A 20,085-nucleotide genomic window follows, 5' to 3' on the forward strand; every position below is an offset into this window, starting at 1 on the left:
AGAATTCTCGGTATAAAATTGATGTCGTCAGTGACCGTAGTTTTACCACTGCTAATTTTGTATTTTACATAGTATTTTATTACTTATTAATAATCGATGAGCTGCAATTTCCTATCACGTATTTCTTCTTTCACGAAAGTCGATTACATTTTTATTCCTCACTGTGTAAGATTCCTCAAATATTCTTGCGTTTACGCAAGTCTAATGATGAATTTCACAATCATCCTGGTCACAGAGTGTTGTCGAATGTATTCAGCTGTTTCTTTTTATGGTTTCATTTTATTTTTCGATGAAATTGGGTGTCGGAGGTTTTTCTCGACTTCACAATGATCCGTTACATCGATTCCCGTTCATCGGTCGTGTCCGCTTTATATTTTACTCCCGAATTTCACAGATCCCTAGTTTTATTGCTGATTGTATTTGTGATAATTTTTGTACTCCTTATTCCACTTCTTGTTGACGCTTTCTGGACCATTTTGATGTTTTCAACCTCAGTTTATAAGTTTCACGTGTTCGCCAGGCTCTTTATTCTGGTGATTATCTCTCGCTTCTTGCAAAAAAAAAAAAAAAAACTGTAACGTATGCCATTGTGTTTTCTCATTAATACGCGCCTAATTCAATAAGTTTGCAAAACGGTATACAAACACGACAGGATGAACATTCAAATCTGATGTTGAGGAACGGCATTTTTTCTCAATTAAAACCCAATTATCGCTTCCAAATTTTGGGACAAACTGATAAAATAGGTTTATTTAAGTCTTCGACATATATTCAACGTGCTTCTAGCAAAGAGAAAAGTGTTCCAGAATTTTTCGGATATTTTCAAATCCTGAGGCATTGAATACTTTCAAATCATAATTTTGAAAGTGTTCAACTAAGCAAAAAAGATTCGTCATAGGAACATTCTTGAAACGATTGGAACTAAAGATGAAGTACTTCAAAGTTTTTTCAAAATATTTGCAGCACAAAGTTGACGTCCAGTCTCGATTCCTGATTAATTCGAGGATTAATTGCGACGTAATGCGTTACAACAGACAAAATGGAACGAGATGTGTATTAGAATAGTTTGAGAAACGTTTCTTTCTTTTTTTTTCATTCCCGTACAATCTCATTACGTATTTCCGGATATAACGTGATGAACACGCAGTTCCATTTTCAAATCGTAAAAACACATCCCATCATTCTCACCAAGTTATCGTCGGTATAAAACTACGTAGGATATTCGTGTATGTACAGTTATGAGGGATTTAGATAAGAATAATAAATTACAGCCATTTATCCCGTTATATTTTCATATTGCATCATTTTCATTTATTATATTGTTTTTCTTTTCTTGTCCATTTTTTTTCCCATCAAACACTTTTTTTCTCTCTTTTTTGTTTTTTTTTCATCCAACTTCTTGTCTTCTTCAACTTCGCGTCAAAATTCGGTGATAAAAAATTATAAATGATCTGTACCTCCGATGATAACCGCTCCCGTGATTGATCCTGCCAATTACTATAAATAATTTCTTATATTTTAAAAATAAATTAATCTTAAAACCGATTTTAGAATGAAAATTGTAATCAATTCAAATACCTAATATATTTATATATATATATATATATATATATATATATGTACTATTGATCGTGTTATGTTTGACGGTAAATTTCCAAGTCAGTAATAAGTTGCACTTATTGTTAGACGCGATTCTTTTATACTTTCGAAATAAAAAAAAAAAAAGCTAAACTTGGCAGACTCTTTGAGCGGTTTCATCGGATGGTACAGATCATCGTTAACATATAGTAAAATATATACGTGAATGTTCTTTCAATCGCATATGAATTGTATAAAGAAAAACATGCTTGCTGTTATAATTGTGTATTAATATTTTTTTTTCCGTCGCTCGCATTAATTTGATTAGGTATTTGAATCACCGAAACAAAATTTTTTCTTCCATCTCCCTTTAGAACAAATTCAATGATAATGACAAATAATAATAATAATAATAATAACAATAATAATAATAACAACAATAATAATAAGTTTCCCGTTTAGGTGTGATTCGGCTTAGTTTATAACTATGGCACACATTAGATGTTTTAAATGCATATAGTAATGATAAAAATAATGAAAGTCCCTATGTCTTAGAATAAATAAATGCTATCGTAAAGTTTTGCGTAGGTCAAATGTCAAATGCCCTACGTGTCATTTGCTAGTGTCAGGCCTTGAGATTTATGCCTTCGTTACGTGTCAAGTCTCAACTTCTAACGATAAATAAAATTATTATAGGTATATAATATTGGAACGTATTTTGATTGGGTGTAAATTTTTGGCACACGTATAATAACAACAACAACAACAACAACTCAGCAACGTCAACTCGTCGCTCTAACTAGAAGGTAATAAAAGATGAAGAAAAAATAGAAATATACGATTACGTTTCTTTTTTTCCTCTCGTCATTCTCGAATCTCACGCATTTCATTCGTAAGACGCGAGTTTTATATAATAATATTTATATTATTGTTTGTATGAGGTGATGCGCGAATACTGACTTGGACAATGTGATGCCATTATATAATTATACGTATAATAACTGATGATACATAAAATATATTCTTATATCGGCTATCCGACGGTGTGTACATCGTAAGTTTTGATTACAATAGGAATATTAAAAAAACAAATGTAAAAATTGCCACTCTGGTTAACCGCCATAAATAATCATCTAAAATTAATTTCGTAACGGTGAAAAACGTGCGATATAAATTATATGTATTCTATTAACATGAGATTTGCATTGAATTGACTCAGTCGTTTTGTATATGTGTGTGTGCGTGTGTGTGTGTGTGCGTGTGTATGTAATATATATGCAGCGGGGCGAATATTGATTCATATGTTAAATTTTTTCGACAGCGATATGCGTAAAGATGGAAAAACAAAAAAAATTAGAGAAAGGGAGATAAAGGGGGGATAAAAAGAATAATTACTAATTTGCAAAACTTGAGAGGTTCTCAATTAACGCAGGGATAATGAGATTTTTCGATGCGTAAGGCATATTTAACATTATTGCTCAATGCGTCACTTTATATGTACAGTGTATAGATCATTATTTCATGTGTATACAGTAGACTGTATCTAAAAAAAAAAAAAACGGCTATTTTTCGGTTTTTTTCAAAATTCAAGTCGAAAATGTTACTCCAATGCTATGTAAATGGGAAATAAAAAATCGCGATGAGACACCTCTAAATATTAAATATTCAAAGTTGAAACTTGGGCAAAATCTTTTTTCCTCATTTGGCACGATATTTTAGACTTGAATTAAAAAAAAAAAAAAAATACATATACATATATATATTTTTTTTATGTAATCTGGTGTACATCGTCATGGTGCTCAATGTTCGCGTGTCTTATTGTAAAAAAAACTTACTCGTGTGTATTTTTTTTTTTTTTTTTTCATTTAGACTACCGTCCGACGGCGTTTTGTCAATGAAGGGTTGTTCGAATATTTTCCTGCTGAATTCGGACTAGATACATGGCGTGCAGATTCGTCTACATACATCCGCAGGCCTCTACGACCATATTCGGTAACGTTTTTCGCGCCAGCGTGTTGTTCGAATCTACGAAGAATAGTTGTATCGGCGACAACTGGGTTGGCGAACAGCACGGAGCGATCTCGTTCTCCCTACGAAGTCCGTTTCCATGTTTCGTGAGGTACTTCTGCGAAGGGTAGAGAGAAAAGAAATAAATGATAAATGAAAACGTCATATTTTTGCGATAATATCGTGAAATGAAATTTTTTTCCGTATTTCTGTAAATTCTCTCGGATGCTGAGACAAAATCACGTTCTAAGTATCAGAACCGAAAGCCTGGCTTTTTTTTTGGCTTTTCGGATTCAGAAAATGGTATATAGTACGAGGATGAAGTTTGTGACGTTATTGCATACACAGAGTTTACAAATTCTATGAGTTTACTTTGTAAATTAAACTCCTAGAGTCATTACGAAGCTGCTAGATGGTCGTTTTTCTTTCAAGAATGCTTATTTTCATTACGAAAAATTACGTCGCGCGTTGAGTTTTTATCGAGGGGTTAATCACTCGTCGATTTGACGTACATCCGATTTCAAGATTACTAGGATTTCAAAAGATTTCAAATGATTAGAGAGGATTTCAAATGATTACAATAGACTTTGCGGGATTTCAAAGGATTTTTGTAAAAGAAAATCTTAGGGATTTCAAAAGATTTCAGATGATTTCGAAAGATTACAATAGACTTCACGGGCTTTCAAAAGAAAATTTCAGAGAGCTTCGATATTGATTTTTTGTTTTTTCAATTCTAAATCCCTTTGTAACTTGATGAAAAAAATCTGGTAAACTTGTTCAATTTTGCTTCTGAGTGGACTGTGTTTAGTTTGGAAGTCTGTTTCATCAAAATTCATCGTAAGAGATTTTACTTTTCTCTAAGAGAGAATATTAAATATTTAACGATATCAACGTAATGAAAATAAGCCAAGAATTTTGTCTTCCGAATAAAATGGCTCGTTGAAAAATGAAATCGAAATAGAGAAAAAAGAAAGATAGAGAAGATGTTGATTGGATTCTTTCAATTCCCAGGAGTAGTTTCTAGAAATCTGACACTGGCGGCATTAAATTAGAGTTTTATTGGCTATAGACAGCTTTTCAAGCGAAGGACAGCCCCGATTTTTGTCCAGCAGGACTTTCAAGGATCGATAAAAACTATTCGAACATGCCAGTTTGATCGTCAATGCTTGCGAAAACGTCGGTTCGTCGATCACTCACTCTAATGACGTTGCTGTGCGGGGATCCGTTGACGGTCAAAGATGCAACGGAGGAGCAGGAACCGCGGCAAAAGTAAGCGTGGTATCCAGGCGGATGAAGAATCCAGTCGCTCCATCCGATTTCATCGAAGCTGATGTAGAGTTCGTCTCTGCAGCACTCCTTCATCTCCGGTGAGCAGTTCGAGTTCCTTTTAGGTCGATTTTTTTGCGGCAACGGTGAGGTGTGAATCACCAGGAACGGTTTGAGCGTTTGCTCGATCGAGACCAAGGGCGAATCGCGATCTATCGAACAGGTACTGCAGGCTATCTGAAGACTGTGGTTCAGACTCTGTTCCTCGACCCATTTCTTCACCGCGTAACCGACGTCCGTCTTCACCCAACCCTCTGAAACAAAATCAGTCGTTCAACCATTTGCCCATTAGTAAGATACGCGAGAAGGTCTTCCGATGATGGTCGTGGCACTTTATGGACCACTTTACCCAACCATCCGAAACTGAATCAGTCGATCAACCGATTTGCTCTAACAAGGAAGATATCCCAGGTCGATATCTCCGATGTGATTTCTTTTTCAACACGTTATAGTAGACTGAAAACTAGGCGATACTTATTTTTTTATACCAGCCATGAAACACTTTGAGTGGGTGAAACCACCCTCCGAAGTAAGAAGGCACGTCACGGGACGATTTGGCGTTTGCTTATCTTTTTCGTTGAGAAAATTACATTCTTCATTTCTCGTTATTGGATTGGTTGAAAAATATTATGTTCTTGCCAAATCCCAACTTCACATACCTTACGTTGGAGGGTGATTTCGCACCCTTGAAGTGTTTAATGGCGGATAAAAAAAATATACGCGTCGCATAGTTTTTAGTCTACTGTAACATGATAGAAAAGAAATCGATCTGGGATACCTTCCTTGTTGGTAAGATTTTCAGGAAGATCTCCCGATGCTTGTGGCACTTGTTCAGTGCCAGGCCTTTGAGGACTGCTCCAACAGCCCACAACCCGAAGCCTTCCGACCTCGAACACACAAACCCATTCGAAGAGTGTGCGACGATGGATATCCAAGCTTCTACCCTCACCGGATGGGACAGCAATTGCTTAAGTTCGACCGGACGTGGCTGCGTGCGGATAACTTTTGACACCAAGGACCGAACCATCGCAGGGTGACCACGAAACGTTGGAGTGAGTATTGAACAGGTTTTAACAAACTAAGCAAGGCAAGGAGCAAGGAAAAGTAATTTTGGTGTAATTTGATGAGATCATTGCTCGATGAGTATATCGAAGTCTTTATTGTGTCTCTGTGATTATCTCCTTGCGTTCATCCAATCCGTATACCTACGTATAATCCATAAAAGTTTGAACGCCGAGAGAGAGAGAGAGAGAGAGAGGAGAGAGAGAGGAGAGAGAGAGAGAGAGAGAGAGAGAGAGAGAGAGAGAGAGAGAGAGAGAGAGAGAGAGAGGAGAGAGAGAGAGAGGAGAGAGAGGAGAGAGAGAGAGAGAGAGAGAGAGAGAGGAGAGGGAGAGGAGAGAGAGAGAGAGAGAGAGAGAGAGAGAGAGAGAGAGAGATGCTTGAGATGTGAAATACTTTTAGGGATCGACTTCGAAACAAGATTGTAAATTACGAGCAATATTTATTGTTATAAACTTTGTACCATACAGGCCGCGAGACCTCTGATATAGAGGTAACAATCTTTTTCAATGACACTTGTGCTCTTGTGGACACACCGTGACAAGAATTGTTTTTCTGGTATTACAATTCACGATGCGTTATTGTATAGTATGTATTTTATACATTTATACATATATATCGTGTGTAAAACAAGAAGAATAATCGACCTCCTCTTTATCGTCATTTGATTATACCCACTTACACACATATATATATATATATACATATATATTCAGAGTGCGCGTGCGTGTGTGTGTACGTTCGTACGTGTTTATTACCAATGGGAACAGAATTTGAAGCTCTCGAACGTCGTCGTTCGAATGTTATTTACGTATATATACATATATATATATATATATACATATATATATATATATATATATATACATATGTACCCTGTTATTATAAACTTTACAGAAGAGCTTCGATCGTTTTTTTGAAAAAAAAAAAAAAAAAAAAAAAAAAAAATAACGATGCGTAAAAGGCATCCAATACCTACATCCCGTAGGTGATTCCGGGACGACTGGTTGTGCGGGACTGTGAGCGAACACGAAACGGCGAACAAAAGCCCTCTGCTTTTATATACGGAAGCTCTAATGCACGTAAAACGATTTCGGAACCGCAACATCCCCCCCCCCCCCCCTCCCCCCTCCCCGCATATCGTGTAATTGTTCACCAAAGGTTAAAAGCTTTTCGTGTCGCTAAAATGGAGAGGAGGAGGGAGTGTTTTGAAATTGAGGAAAGTTCGTCGGATCGCATGGATTGTTTGTTGATTATTGGTTTATCTGTCCGAAGGAGGAGGAGTGAAAGAGAGAGAGAGAGAGAGAGAGAGAGAGAGAGAGAGAGAGAGAGAGAGAGAGAAAGTGATGCAAAACGAGCTTTGAACGACAGGCTAAACCTGTATTTGTTTTTATCATAATTCCTGAGTTTTATTACCGTGGCAATGAGCGATATTATAATACGCGATAAACTAAAGCCTATGTCGCGATATTGAAAACTTTACGAAGGAGAAACGTCATGGCTTTGATTTAGATTCAAACGAATTATGCCCAGATTTTATCATATCGAAGTCTGTAACTTTATCGAAACGATTCCACGCTGAGGGATAATCGTTGTTTTGCAATTTTGGAACTGTTTGAAATTCGGTAAATCTTAATAAAACGGAACGTGGTCGCGTATTTTGCAATATCTTAGTTCCTTGTAAATTATTGTAAAAGCCGAGAAGATAGTGATTTTTTTTTTGGTTTTGGTTTTCTACAAATGTTTCGTTACGATAACGTTACCAACTTCAACTTGGTTTGCTTTGCGCCAACTTCAAGTGTATGTATGCACGCTCGTATCGTCGGTTGACACGGACTCTGTTCCATGGATGAATCATAGGTATATTGTAATTTTTCGTCACACATGTATCGTAGTATTTATTGCAGTAGTTCGAACGAGTTCGCGACCTACCTGCAATCATAGGCGGTCGAATCGAAGATCTCTCGACTTTTCTTATCACATTTTGTGATCAATGATCGCAATCAAGTCCTTGCAACATTGTAAATTTACCGCTGAACGTAGCGCGATGTTTGAAATCAACGTTTTTTGTTTTTTTTTTGTCTTGGGTCATCAATTTTTGAGAATTACCGATCGTTTTTCGTACACGTTTATATTCGAAATTTTATTTATAATCAATTTTAAATTACATAGTAAAATGAATGTAATATTTCTCACCTTCGACCGACGTTTCGAATATCGCCATGATGCTGTTCTTCTGAAAACTGCGTCTCTGGTCCCAGTGGTCTAGTTCGGATATAACGAAGGTCTGATTTACTATATCGTTCTCGTCCGCTTCCTTGTAAAACCAAAGTTCCGCCGATGTTACGCCGACGAATTGCATTTCGTTTGGTAAATAAAATTTAAAACAATCCGCCACGTATATGCCTGACAAGTAGTTCGTGTGGAGTTCGCAATTCTCGGCATTTTCTCCGTCTGAAATAAGAATAAGAAATTTTTTCACTTTATTCTCTTTCTCGTTTTTTACCGTTATCGTCGTTCAGCCCTTCTGGCGATTGTTATATTGTATAAAATTAATACGCATGTTTCTAAAATTTATACGTTTCGCCGTCGTTTTGTTGCGTCAACGATTGTTGGACATGTTTGTTTAGTTTTTAATATACAGAGACACGTTTACTGTAATACGGTATTACGGAATAATTACGATCTTCTACTTTAATCACGCGAAATGTCGAAGTATTCTTTTCGTCCACAATCCGTTTGAATGCTTTCTCATTGATATAAAATAAATATTTTTAGCCATTTATCGCTACGATACGAAATCCTTTCTGGGCCATTCTCTTTTTTAATCTTGCATTCTTTTGTAATCGAAGATTAACAGCGACGAAAAAACGGCAACGCGGACAAACGTGACGGGGAGTGTGGAATATTTGATGAAAATTCACCAATTGCATAATTAACGCGACAATTACGCGTACCTGGTTGAGATTGCGTTTTATTATTAATGTTTTTTTTTTTTTTTTTTTTTATTTTATTTATTTTATTTATTTTTCAAACCGTAAGCCGTATCTCATTAGCTGAGTAGTCGAGGGATAATTCGACTTTGAAATTCAACCATCTCAAAGTCTAAAACCATATTATCCACGCGATGTTAATTCGCATAATTAAATTAATCGGTGTACATGCAGTATACTATGTATACAATGATACGTGTGTAAATGCAAATGCATACGAATGTACGCATAATCAATATATCGTTCGTGCCAATTAAATATAATAATTCGAAATGTCGCGTTTTCTTCAATTAATTCGCCGCTCCGCTTTAGAGACGCGTGTTTGTTATCGAGCATTGACCACGAGACTTCGAAATGACTTATAATACACTACGACGCAGAAAGAAATTACAGTTGGTTATAAATTATACACGTTTGCATTAAAATACACCCGCTACTACAGTGATTAGGTGGTTTTTTTTTTTTTTTTTTTTTTCCTCTCTTTTCCTTCTTTTTTTCTTTTTCGTCAAGCTTCACCGCGCATGTTCATGTTTCAAACTCGTGTACTTTTACAGGTCAGTGTTGATTATTTTTACAAACCACGCCGACATTTCAAGAGAGAGAAATAAGAAAAAGAATTCAGTCAAAACACTCGAGTGATTCAGCTTGGATCATTCTTTATACATGTGTACACATTTATTTGCGAACGGAATTTTTGTTGCATCAGCCGTTCGTTTATTGCAACTATTTTCCTAATTACCGTGCAAAAAAAAAAAAAAAAAAAAAAAAAGGAGGGGTCAAATCTTTATCAGCAGCTTGTTTTAATCGATTTTCGGTCATGGTAATTTTTCATTGTCGCGAATTATATTCCACTATAATTTTCAACAATGATTCATCAACTTTGTACACGATTGTTGGTAGTCTGAATCATGCTGGGATAAACTTGAAGAACCGTAGAAATACCCGATAGTTCAAAATTCACCGCTAGGCGTCGCACGATTCTCGCGAGGTAATTCGACTCCTGATCTTTCATTGTTAGAAACTCTTTTGACCTATATTGTTTTTTGATCCAACAGATCGTAATATCAAAAATAATTCACACAAGTATGTAACGTATTTCTGATATTCATTGTGAATATTTTTGGTGCTTGAAATAACATGAAATTTGGAAGAGAAAATTTTTTTTTTTCCTATGTACAAATGGCGTTCAAAACTTTCAGTCACACATTTTTCAAGTCAATATTTTGTTACTCGCGGGTTTTTGGGGTCGATGATAACGAATATCAAGTCAGAATTTGATAGTTTCTAAATCCAAGATGGCGCGGCTCCAATACGGCGGATGTAAAGTCGAAAAAACTGTAAAAATTCGATGATTCTGGGGTTTTTGGGGTTATACGAAGTAACAAAGTTCATTTCTAGTTTTAAATAAACTGCAATGGGGCTTGGGACATGGAAATTTTCGACACGGGACGCTGAGAATCCCGTTGTGACCGAAAGGGTTAAAATTTAACTTGGACGATCCGCGTACGTACCCTCTTTCGGAAAGACAACTAGCTGGTCGGTTTTTCCGTAGAAACTTTCCACTTGTTTTTCCGGTCCCGAAGGCATGCCGGGTCTGAGTTCAAGGACGTTTCCGTTTATCAAGGGTTTCGGTAGAGTGGAAAGCGACATCGACACCTCGGGTGGTTTTGACAGTCTCAGCTTCTTCAGTATCTGTTGCTTGACGTACTCTACACGGAATTCCGTGAGTATCGGGTCGTTCGACGATATCCGGTTCTGGGCACAGCCTGTGCATTCCGGTAGCTTGCTGTCGGCGCTCGATGAGTCAGGGTAAAGGTGTGACCAGACCATTTTAAACGGGTTCGAAGGATCCGAAAAGCTCTCTTCAAGGCTCGTTAGGATCAGGAGACCGATCAGCCAAAGCAACCGCATTTTTCACCCCAAGTATTCCTTTTACCTTTCAACTTTTACTCTCTCTCTCTCTCTCTCTCTCGTTCTCTCGCTCTGTCTCCTTTCTTCTGTCTTTTTTCCTGCCAATTTTTTATTTATCGCCGAGTTTAAATCCCCGCGGTTGAATATAAAATAGAAGAGAGGAATTATCTATTTGGGTTGAGGGAGAAGAGAGAAAAAAAAAAAAACATTCACTGTCTTGCAACGCTAGTTCGCGATAATTATATACGAAGAACCGTTTTTAACAGCAGTTGTTACGCGTGTACATACGTCTTATTTTAACTGGGATTGAAATACTCCCGTAATACGAGTGAATTAATTTGACGGGAGTAGAAACGAGGTTTTTTATTAACGTTTAAGAAAAATTCAGTTATCATCGATGAATTTTTTACTCTAGCCAGTCGTCGTTTGCTAATTATTTATATATTTATTTATTTATTTATTACGTTGTGTACGTATTACGGCTCGGTCGATGCTTGCGAACGCTTTTCACGGCTCTTTAGAACCGTCCGCTTTCGCATGTAACTCGAAACTACACTGAGGACTGAAACCGAAGCTCATGATCTATGTATATAATGCGAGATGTAACGAATGCGTTGAGAGGCGCCCTTTGCCCCGGGAACAAAGTTAGTCCGGATTGGTTAACGAGTACGACGCTATCAGCTCCCGGAGCACGTGCTCCAAACATGTTGCTTTTCATTTGCTACATCCCAGTCCAAGATCTAATCCGTTGACACCAATCAGATCCTCGATCCTTGATCCCCAATTCCCGGTCACTTCGCTGCTCCTACGTTAATTCGATCCACCAAGTATTCGGGATTGATACCGCTTTTCCTATGTATATAATATACGTATATATGGCGAATTCCGTACCATTTTCACGGTATCGAAAAAGCACTTCTGAATTTTTTCAAATTTTTCCGTTAAATCGTTAATTTTCTATGATTATTGAAAAACTCATCTAAAAATTGGCGATTGTTATAAAATTTTTTCAAATTCTCCCAAATCCTATTTTTCATCCGGATCATTCTGACGCCCGTCCCGTGATGGGACGATTTTTTTTTTTTCATTTATTTATTTGTTTTTCGGTACTTTTAACATTTTCAACAAACGCAACGTCGTGTTCCAACGTTTCGAAACCTTTCAAAAAATTGCCAAACATTCTGCGCCCTTGCGTTAAAAAATTAAGAATTGAAAACAGACTTGTTGGTAATTTTTTGAAAATTTTAAAAGTGCTAAAAAAGAAAGAAAAAAAAGGAGAAAAAAATCGTCAAAATCACGTAGCGAATCGAAAATGGCGAGGAAAAATCATTGGTCGTGTTGACATGGAATTACCCACATATATATATATATATATATATATATATATATATATATATATATATATATATGTATGTATACATATTTCTTTTCACTCTTACTGTTGACACTTCGTGCGGTGTTAGGTTTGTTTGTTTATTTTACCCGATTGAAACCAATACCTTCGGTTAAGTTTGACATTTGTTAAATATTTACTCAACATCTTCCTCCTTTTAATTTTTCTTCCTCTTCTTCGCGAAATTATCTTCCAAACTACGAAACTTTCTTAGGGAAGAAAACTTTTGCGATTTCTTATTCTTAATTTTATGCCACGTCGTTTTTCTTTCTCTCTTTTTGTTCTTGTTCGGATTATTTTATCCTTCCGTAAAAAGTTCGCAATTTTCAAAATTCTCATCAACGATTTCATCATCTTATTCGTGCGATAAATTTGAACGAAGAAAGGCTAAAAAAAAAAAAAAAAAAAAAAAAAATATGGAAGAGAAAGAAAGAGGGAGAGAATAAAAGATGCCAATTATTCGGACACTGACCCGCTGTGTAGGTATTTTTGTCTGTGAAAGTGAATATTCGATTGAATGTATTAAAAATTTATAGGATTCAAATGAGGCTAATTTGAATCGAATGAAATACATAATGTATTATAGTCGACTCGTATAAATACTGGGACAAATAGGAGTAATTGTAATAATTTATTTGTACTTTGACAAGCTTCTGTTTGGTTTGATTAAAATTTTACAAAATAGGCTTTTAAGATTTCAACTCGAGGAAAAAAAATTGAAAAAATAAAATTGCACAAAGAATCGATCTACGAGTAATTTACTGTGAAATTAGGGGGATTAGTTTTTTGGTTGGCAATTTTTATGGAGAATCTCACGCGTGTAAAACTCATCTTGTAACGCGAATAACGCTTTGAAATGAGTGTGAAAAATTTTATTGCCGGTGTCCGCGTTAATATGTTTTTTTTATTTTTTGTATTTTTATTTTTGCGACGATCAGTTTGATAACCTTTTTTTCCTCGCATGCTTTGTCCAACAGAATTCCAGAGTGATTTTTGTGCACTTTTAAATTACAGCAACGTTCGTCGCAGTGGCAAATGTTTGATTAAACGGATGAAATGCAGGATGAAAGTAGTATGTTGATTGGAAAATGACCGCGCGGTCAGTACGAGGATCAATTTAAGAATCAACGTGCGAGTTTTAATTTCCTGCTTCAACCTCCTCAACCTCCTCCTTTTTCGTCTCAGCTTCGTCTGCTCTTTAAATTGTCGATACCTTGCCTTACCGAAATTTGACATTTAATCGTATTGTACGAAATGAGTTTTACATGTTTTCTTTTAAATTACGGAGGTTCGTTGACTAAAAATCGACAATATCAATTTTATTACAAGATAGTCGTACATTTACAATCAGTACTCTTTAAAAATGTAAATACGGTAAGTACTGGTATTTAAAAAAAAAATTTCAGACATCAATGTTACGTTTTAAATCGATTCAAAATTGGTAAAAAGTCTAGTACAAGATTTGTTCCATTTCACTCCACAATGGCTTTTTCATTCGGAAGACTATTTTCAATGAATCTATTAGATTTCTTAACAACTTTGAAGCGATTCGAAACGAAGCTTGGATATCTAAGCTTTTCTTTGCAATTCCAGTATTTTCAATTTCTATATTCTTATACGGATCTTAGTTGTTCACGAATACAATAATTCGATAAATATTCAGTGTACAACCGTCTGTTGATAAAATTAATAAAACATGTAGATTTTTGACAAATCAAACGACGGGCTTTCTCTCAAGTAATCATAGTGTCACTATCGTTTGAAATGGTTTCGTAATCATTGATATTAAAATAAAATTCTGCATCGGTAATCGTTGTTAGTAATGATAAATTATTTAGGATAGCAGAAATCTCTTTTTAAACGTGAGAAATCATGAGAAATCATGAGAAATCATGAGAAATCGTCCGATCAAAGTGAAATTCATACATCATTCGAAACGATTTCTTAGTCTCTGAAATCAGACTTGAAATCATTAATATTAAATTGAAATTCTACGTCAGTAATCGTTGACAGTCGTGAGAAATGATTAAGGATTACAGAAATCTCTTTTTAATGATGAGAAATCATGAGAAATGCTTTTTATCAAAGTAAAATTTATTTTTCAAGCAATCTCTTGTAATCGCTCTGTAAAGTGTAAGTAATCACGAAAGACTTTAATCGCGGTGTAACTTTTTCTTTCCTCATTTAAACACCCGTCGCAACCAAGCCGCTTAAATTTCGTTTCAACTTTTTCTCCTCCCGCATGTCATTGAGCCTTAAGCTGGTCATGTTGAGAGCGAAATACAGCGCTAATCGGTTTTATAAACCGTCCAGACGTGCCGCATTCGAGTGTTGTAACGCTCGTCTCGACGAGGGCAGACGGCTTTAGACACTTTTATTCAATGAGACAGATGATTGGTAATAAATGCAATTGCGACTGGCTGCGGTGGCTACTTGTTCTAATTGTAAATTTAACCAACGTTCATCGTCCGCTGTTTATTGCCTTGTGTAGAACAGGCGTGAATAAACTTACGAACCTTCGCACAGATTTCTCGGAGGTATTTTTCTTTTATACTTGACATTTGCAGAAGCTTTTACGGTCCTCTTTTTGTTTTTATAGGGATCAAAATTTAGTACGAAGATTGGAAAGTTTAAGGGTCGCAAGTATGACGATAATTTCATTTTGTAGAATTCCAAAATGCGGAAAAAGATAACGAAGTTCACTGAAAGTTAGACAGCGGACTCAAAAATTAAGGTAATCAAATTTTCCAACCGGCGTTTTAAAGACGACAAATTTTGTCTTTTTAGAAAATTCTTTGCGTTCTTTTTTGGCCCAAGTACATAGTTTTGAAAAATTTTTTTCACGTTTTTACGAGGCCGTTTTTCGGCTATTTCTTAGCTACCGAAAATTAACCCTACAGCTTGTGGAAAAATTTTGAATCGGTTTTTTCTATGACAAACTTGAAAAGGATATCAAAACCTACGGAAAGTTTCTAAAAAACTTTCTAACTTTCAATGCGGCAAGAAATTTCGACTGGTGTAGGTACCCGAACTTTTGCTAGGCAATGTATATATTATTAAAACTCAAAATGTAGAAATGTCAAAATCGTACATAAAGGAACTGATAAATAGAATAGTCAGATTTCGGACGGCTCTGCGTTCTGGATTTTTTTATTCTCAACCATTCCGATGATTCTACAATTGAACTTACCGACATTTTGAAATTCTGTAAAACAGATATGCGCCTTTTATACCCTTTTAGTTTTGACCAACTGATACAACCGGTGAAATACAATTCAGCTATTTAATTCAATAAAATTGTATTCGTCTCGTCGAGATTTTCTCATATTTCGCAATTCGAAAATCCCTCGTTTTTTTACGTCCCACTCTTCGCGCAGTGCACGTGATAGGAAATCGTAAGAGTAGATAAAATCGCTTGTAGTAATCTTTCATATTGTGTATATTATTATTATACCCTCGGCTTTTATTGCCGAACCAAAAATTTCGCGGATTGACAGCAGTGGTGCAATTAAATTGTAAGATTTTGATAAGAATTAATCGCAGCGTGTGGGTGTACCAATTAAATCAACATTGCATCATCTTTATTTTCCCCCCACAAATCGTTATCGCTCGTTGGCAGCGTTTCATTGGCGGTAAAATCAAGGATTCTTGAATTTTGTAGGTAGGTATTTAAAAAATAAGAAATATTGCGGATAGCTTTGGAAAGAGCGATATATTGTTTTTTTTTTTTTTTTTTTTTTTTTCTGCACGAGATAAATCCCCAAGATTTTTGTGAAAATTCACTCTGTTTTTCCAACTTTCTTTCATATTTGTTTACTTACACACGAACGATCGACTGACTGAGCGGAATTTTTTTACAAGCTTGGTAGTGTGCGAAATTCTCACTTTGCAAAAACAACGACAATGACGTTAATGCAAGCGAGAGTACAGAGAAACGAAAAATGAGAACGATTTATTTATCGAGGCGACATAATAAAACGTGCGTAAAACTGTCAAGTTGTATAGTTCCCGCGATATTGTTACAATATCTTCTTATCATTGCATGCGTCTCGGACAATTAAGCTCGATTACTCTTCGCTATTACATCAGATTCAATCTAATTGCTAATATACAAACGCTATCTCCCCTCTCGTTTATCATTCTTCTACACAATTTGTTACTATTATTGTTGTTATTATTACGTTTCTTAATGCATTGGTCGTTGTTTTTTTTTTTTTTTTTTTATTTTTTTCCCCTTTGATTTTTTTCTTCATTTTTGCCCACATGTTTGGGCATTCCTATTTTATTTTCGTTTTTTTTTTTTTTTTTCGTCTCCGCTGAAATTTGGTAAACAGAAAAATGTTTATCCGAAAGAAATCAGCTCTCGGGACTGATTCCTGAAATGGATGACGTCGGTTTTGCTGGTCCGCCGTATGAGTGGGGAAGAAAAAAAAAAAGATCGAAAGACAAATAGCAAAACTGTTGGAAAGCCCGAGAAGCTTTCGGACTATCGTTGAAAGAGAACGATAAAAAAAAAAATTGTTTCTTGTAATATTACTTCGAAATCGTGCGGATACTATAAAAATTTCCGCCACTGAGTTGATACGAATTTTGATTCAATTCTGATAATGGTAAATATGTTTGGTTTTTTATTATTGGAATAAACTTTGCAAATATTTAGTCGCTTCGTTTGACGCGCGTTACAATTTTACGTCGTTTGAATGAGCATTGTTTTTTTTTTATTTTTTTTTCCTCTCTCGTTTCCTTACTTCGCAGTACAATTATTATAACCAACGATAAACGGAGTATACTGTACGGATATACTTATGATTAATTAATACTAATTAGATTTTTCGTGGTATGTATAAACAAGCGACAAGTATAAATCTGGATAATATAGTGTTCAAAATCGTAAAACCGAGTCGTAGGAATCGTGACGTCTTATAAAAATCATATTCGGACGGCATATTCTTTACTGCGTGAAAAAGATATTGACAAAAAAAAATTACACCGAAAGGAAAAAACCCCGCATGAATACACACGCAATTTTTTCGCGCGCTGAGAACTGACGAATGTAGCAAACGGTTTGGATGTATAAGTTTAATAATAATTATAAGATTAATAATTCACCACGGGCACGAAATATTGTCGATAAATTATCTATAACATAAAAATTATTAGCCACGTCCCTTGTATGTGTGTATATATATATATATATATATATATATATATATATATATATATATATATATATATATATATATATGAATGTATGTATGAATATGTTTATGGATTTTTATAGTATATTATAACTTACGGAGAATTGTTGACGAGACGAAGCAAAGTTCAATAGGGTGTTTAACAACTACGTGACACGCATTCTTCCTAAATAGTAGCATACCGCCACGTAACCTTGACCGGAAATTGACTTCGCGCCTTCACGTCCTCGTTTATTGCTCTCACCATAATTCCCGATTCAAGTATCGTTCCATTAGGAAAATAGACGATCATCGTTGTTTTCTACGCGCATACAAGTTGACGGAATCGTTGAATCGTTTTATTTTGAAATCACGTTATGTGTAAATATCGCGATGCATTTTTTTTTTTATTGCATTATACAAAGCAGAAAGGGTTACCGAGGTTTTTCAAATTCCAAATGTATTTCCTTATTTCTCAGTGTCCATTGTATCCCTCTCTTTTTCACCGTTAATGAAACAAGTTTTCAAACTTCCCGCGAATTTTGGGAAATTCTCACCATTGGCTGGAGCACTTGTGACGCAACAATATTCGCACGTGGCGCCATCTCGTCGAGTATTTGTAGAGATGAATTACCGTGTCCATGATAAATTGAGTTCTCCAAGAGGATATAGAGTAATGTGCATAGTATACTTGAAAGAAATAGGTGATAAATTTTCGAAATTGTTTGCTTCGTAATCAATAAACTCCCTCGGTTGGAATTTATGGTACAGAAGAATAAATCAAGCATCAAAAAATGAATCTCAGAATTCGATCTTTCAAATTTCTGTGAACTACAAAAAAAAAAAACAAAAAAAAAAAATTTGATTTTGCTGTTTTTTTTTTTTTTTATCTAACACTCGAAAATATGCAGAAGTCGGGATTCGTGAAGTTTATTTTTACCTTTAATCCGTAAGAGGTACGCGTATTGATTGTAACGTACATTGCGAAGTATGGATAAGAAATCAACAATTTGACATTGGCTTTGTTTGTCACTCGCGGTTTTTCCTTGTACGCTATTATTGTATTGTCTTCACGAAGTCAAATTTCAAGTACGTTAACCGTTTTCGCATAGCAATCATTTTAACTTTAGAGGCTCGTCTCTGATTTTTTTGAGAAAAATGAAGGTTACGCGTGTAATATACACATTAATTCGCAATCAACTAGCGTATATATATATGTATATATATGTGCAATGAGATTGTACCAGTTCAAGTTTCGAGTAAATGTAATTAAAAACAAAACATGCATGCACGGTCATTAGTAATATCATTCTTATGTTTTCATTAAGAAAAGTTCAAGCTTATACTATTAATCGTTGTTAAGAGCATCTGAAAGTCGTAAAATCAACAACAATATGGTGGATATTGTAACTTTCAGATTAATTGTGATCATGAAGAGTGCCTTGAACTGTCCGGTAAACTACGTCGGACTGATTAGAATATATTTAAACCGATTGCTTTTGAGTTGAAATATCCAATAACAACCATAATAACAGCAGCAACAATTTATCGCAGCTGAGAAAATATCTTATCCCTCCAAGTTTTCGAATCGCGTTATAATCAAAAATCTGAAAATTTGTCACCATTTGTTCCGCGCTCTTTTCCTTGTATATTTTACTACACTGACCTTTGACCGTATGACGAGAGATAAAACCTACGATAAACACGATTAAACGTCAAGTCTTGTGTGCGGAGTAAAAAAAAAAAAAAGAAAATGCGTATTCACCGTTTTTACAACGTCCGTTGCATCTACCTTACGGTTGTTATCTATTCGACACGTTATGTTGTATCTATCTTACTTTGTCGTTCGAAGGGCACGACGATCACTCGAGGACACCGAGTTGTTGTTTCTTTGAAAATTTTTTTTCCAATTTCAGTATATATGCGGGATTATCGAAGTTTCGTTCAATGTCAAAAACACACTCAAGACGTGGCACGAGGCTTCAACGATGCTATACGTGTATCGACGTAAATTGTAAAAATTCGGTTCTTAGTTATAGCCGTGGGATTTCGTTTTCTTAACATCGAGTATTTACGTAGAAAAACATGACCTCGATTTTTGAACATGTTAGAAAATGGTCGGAAATGAATCCCCGGTTTTAATTTCCCGTTTCTCTTCTTTCGGAGAAAAAAAAAGGAAGTTAATTGTAATCACCGTGAAAATGAAACGTTGGGTTTTACACTATATCTCGATGTTTTGAGATCTAGAGCAATCACCTCCGATCGTTTTTTAATTTTTTTCTCCGACGATATTTCGAGGACGAGTTACCGGATTTCAATGATTTTTGTCTCAATCGACGGGGCGTTTCAAAACTAAGAACTGAATGGATTTTGACTTTGATCGATTCGGAACTTTTTCGAATCATTCAAATAACTTGATTCCACAAAATTGAATTATGATATCTTGAACGACAAAAGAAGAACTAAAAACATTTGGATCTTCAGGAAATTTCGAACTCTAAGATTTGCTGGAACTGTGATCACGAATCTGAAGTCAAATTTGCGAAGTCCGAAATGGCAAATCTAATATTGTGGAAAAATATCTAAACAAATTCGGATTTTTTATGAAAATTGGTAGGCAGAGGTTTTTTGGAACACCGAT

The 20,085-nt window shown here is 35.4% G+C and overlaps 1 protein-coding gene across 1 annotated transcript; it reads right to left on the reverse strand.

The window, feature by feature from the left end:
• Positions 1 to 1,282: 1,282 nt before the first annotated feature.
• Positions 1,283 to 11,418, reverse strand: daw (dawdle). Its single transcript, XM_046626134.2, has 4 exons — positions 10,475 to 11,418; positions 8,167 to 8,424; positions 4,783 to 5,165; positions 1,283 to 3,703 (listed from the first exon to the last, which is right to left on the reverse strand). Exons 1-4 carry the CDS (start codon positions 10,872 to 10,874, stop codon positions 3,536 to 3,538), a joined length of 1,209 nt encoding a protein of 402 aa, XP_046482090.1. The 5' UTR covers positions 10,875 to 11,418; the 3' UTR covers positions 1,283 to 3,535.
• Between the last annotated feature and the right edge of the window lie 8,667 nt (positions 11,419 to 20,085).

The sequence above is a fragment of the Neodiprion pinetum genome, chromosome 5, assembly GCF_021155775.2.
Source record: "Neodiprion pinetum isolate iyNeoPine1 chromosome 5, iyNeoPine1.2, whole genome shotgun sequence".
Taxonomy (NCBI): domain Eukaryota; kingdom Metazoa; phylum Arthropoda; class Insecta; order Hymenoptera; family Diprionidae; genus Neodiprion; species Neodiprion pinetum.

What these genes read in the sequence shown, in the direction of transcription:
- daw (XM_046626134.2), bottom strand. Translation starts at nt 10,874, where the DNA reads ATGCGGTTGCTTTGGCTGATCGGTCTCCTGATCCTAACGAGCCTTGAA. An exon ending in AGTTGTCTTTCCGAAAGAGG is followed by an intron (nt 8,425 to 10,474) that starts GTACGTACGCGG and finishes TTCTTATTTCAG; the next exon opens with ACGGAGAAAATGCCGAGAAT. An exon ending in ATTCGAAACGTCGGTCGAAG is followed by an intron (nt 5,166 to 8,166) that starts GTGAGAAATATT and finishes ATTTTGTTTCAG; the next exon opens with AGGGTTGGGTGAAGACGGAC.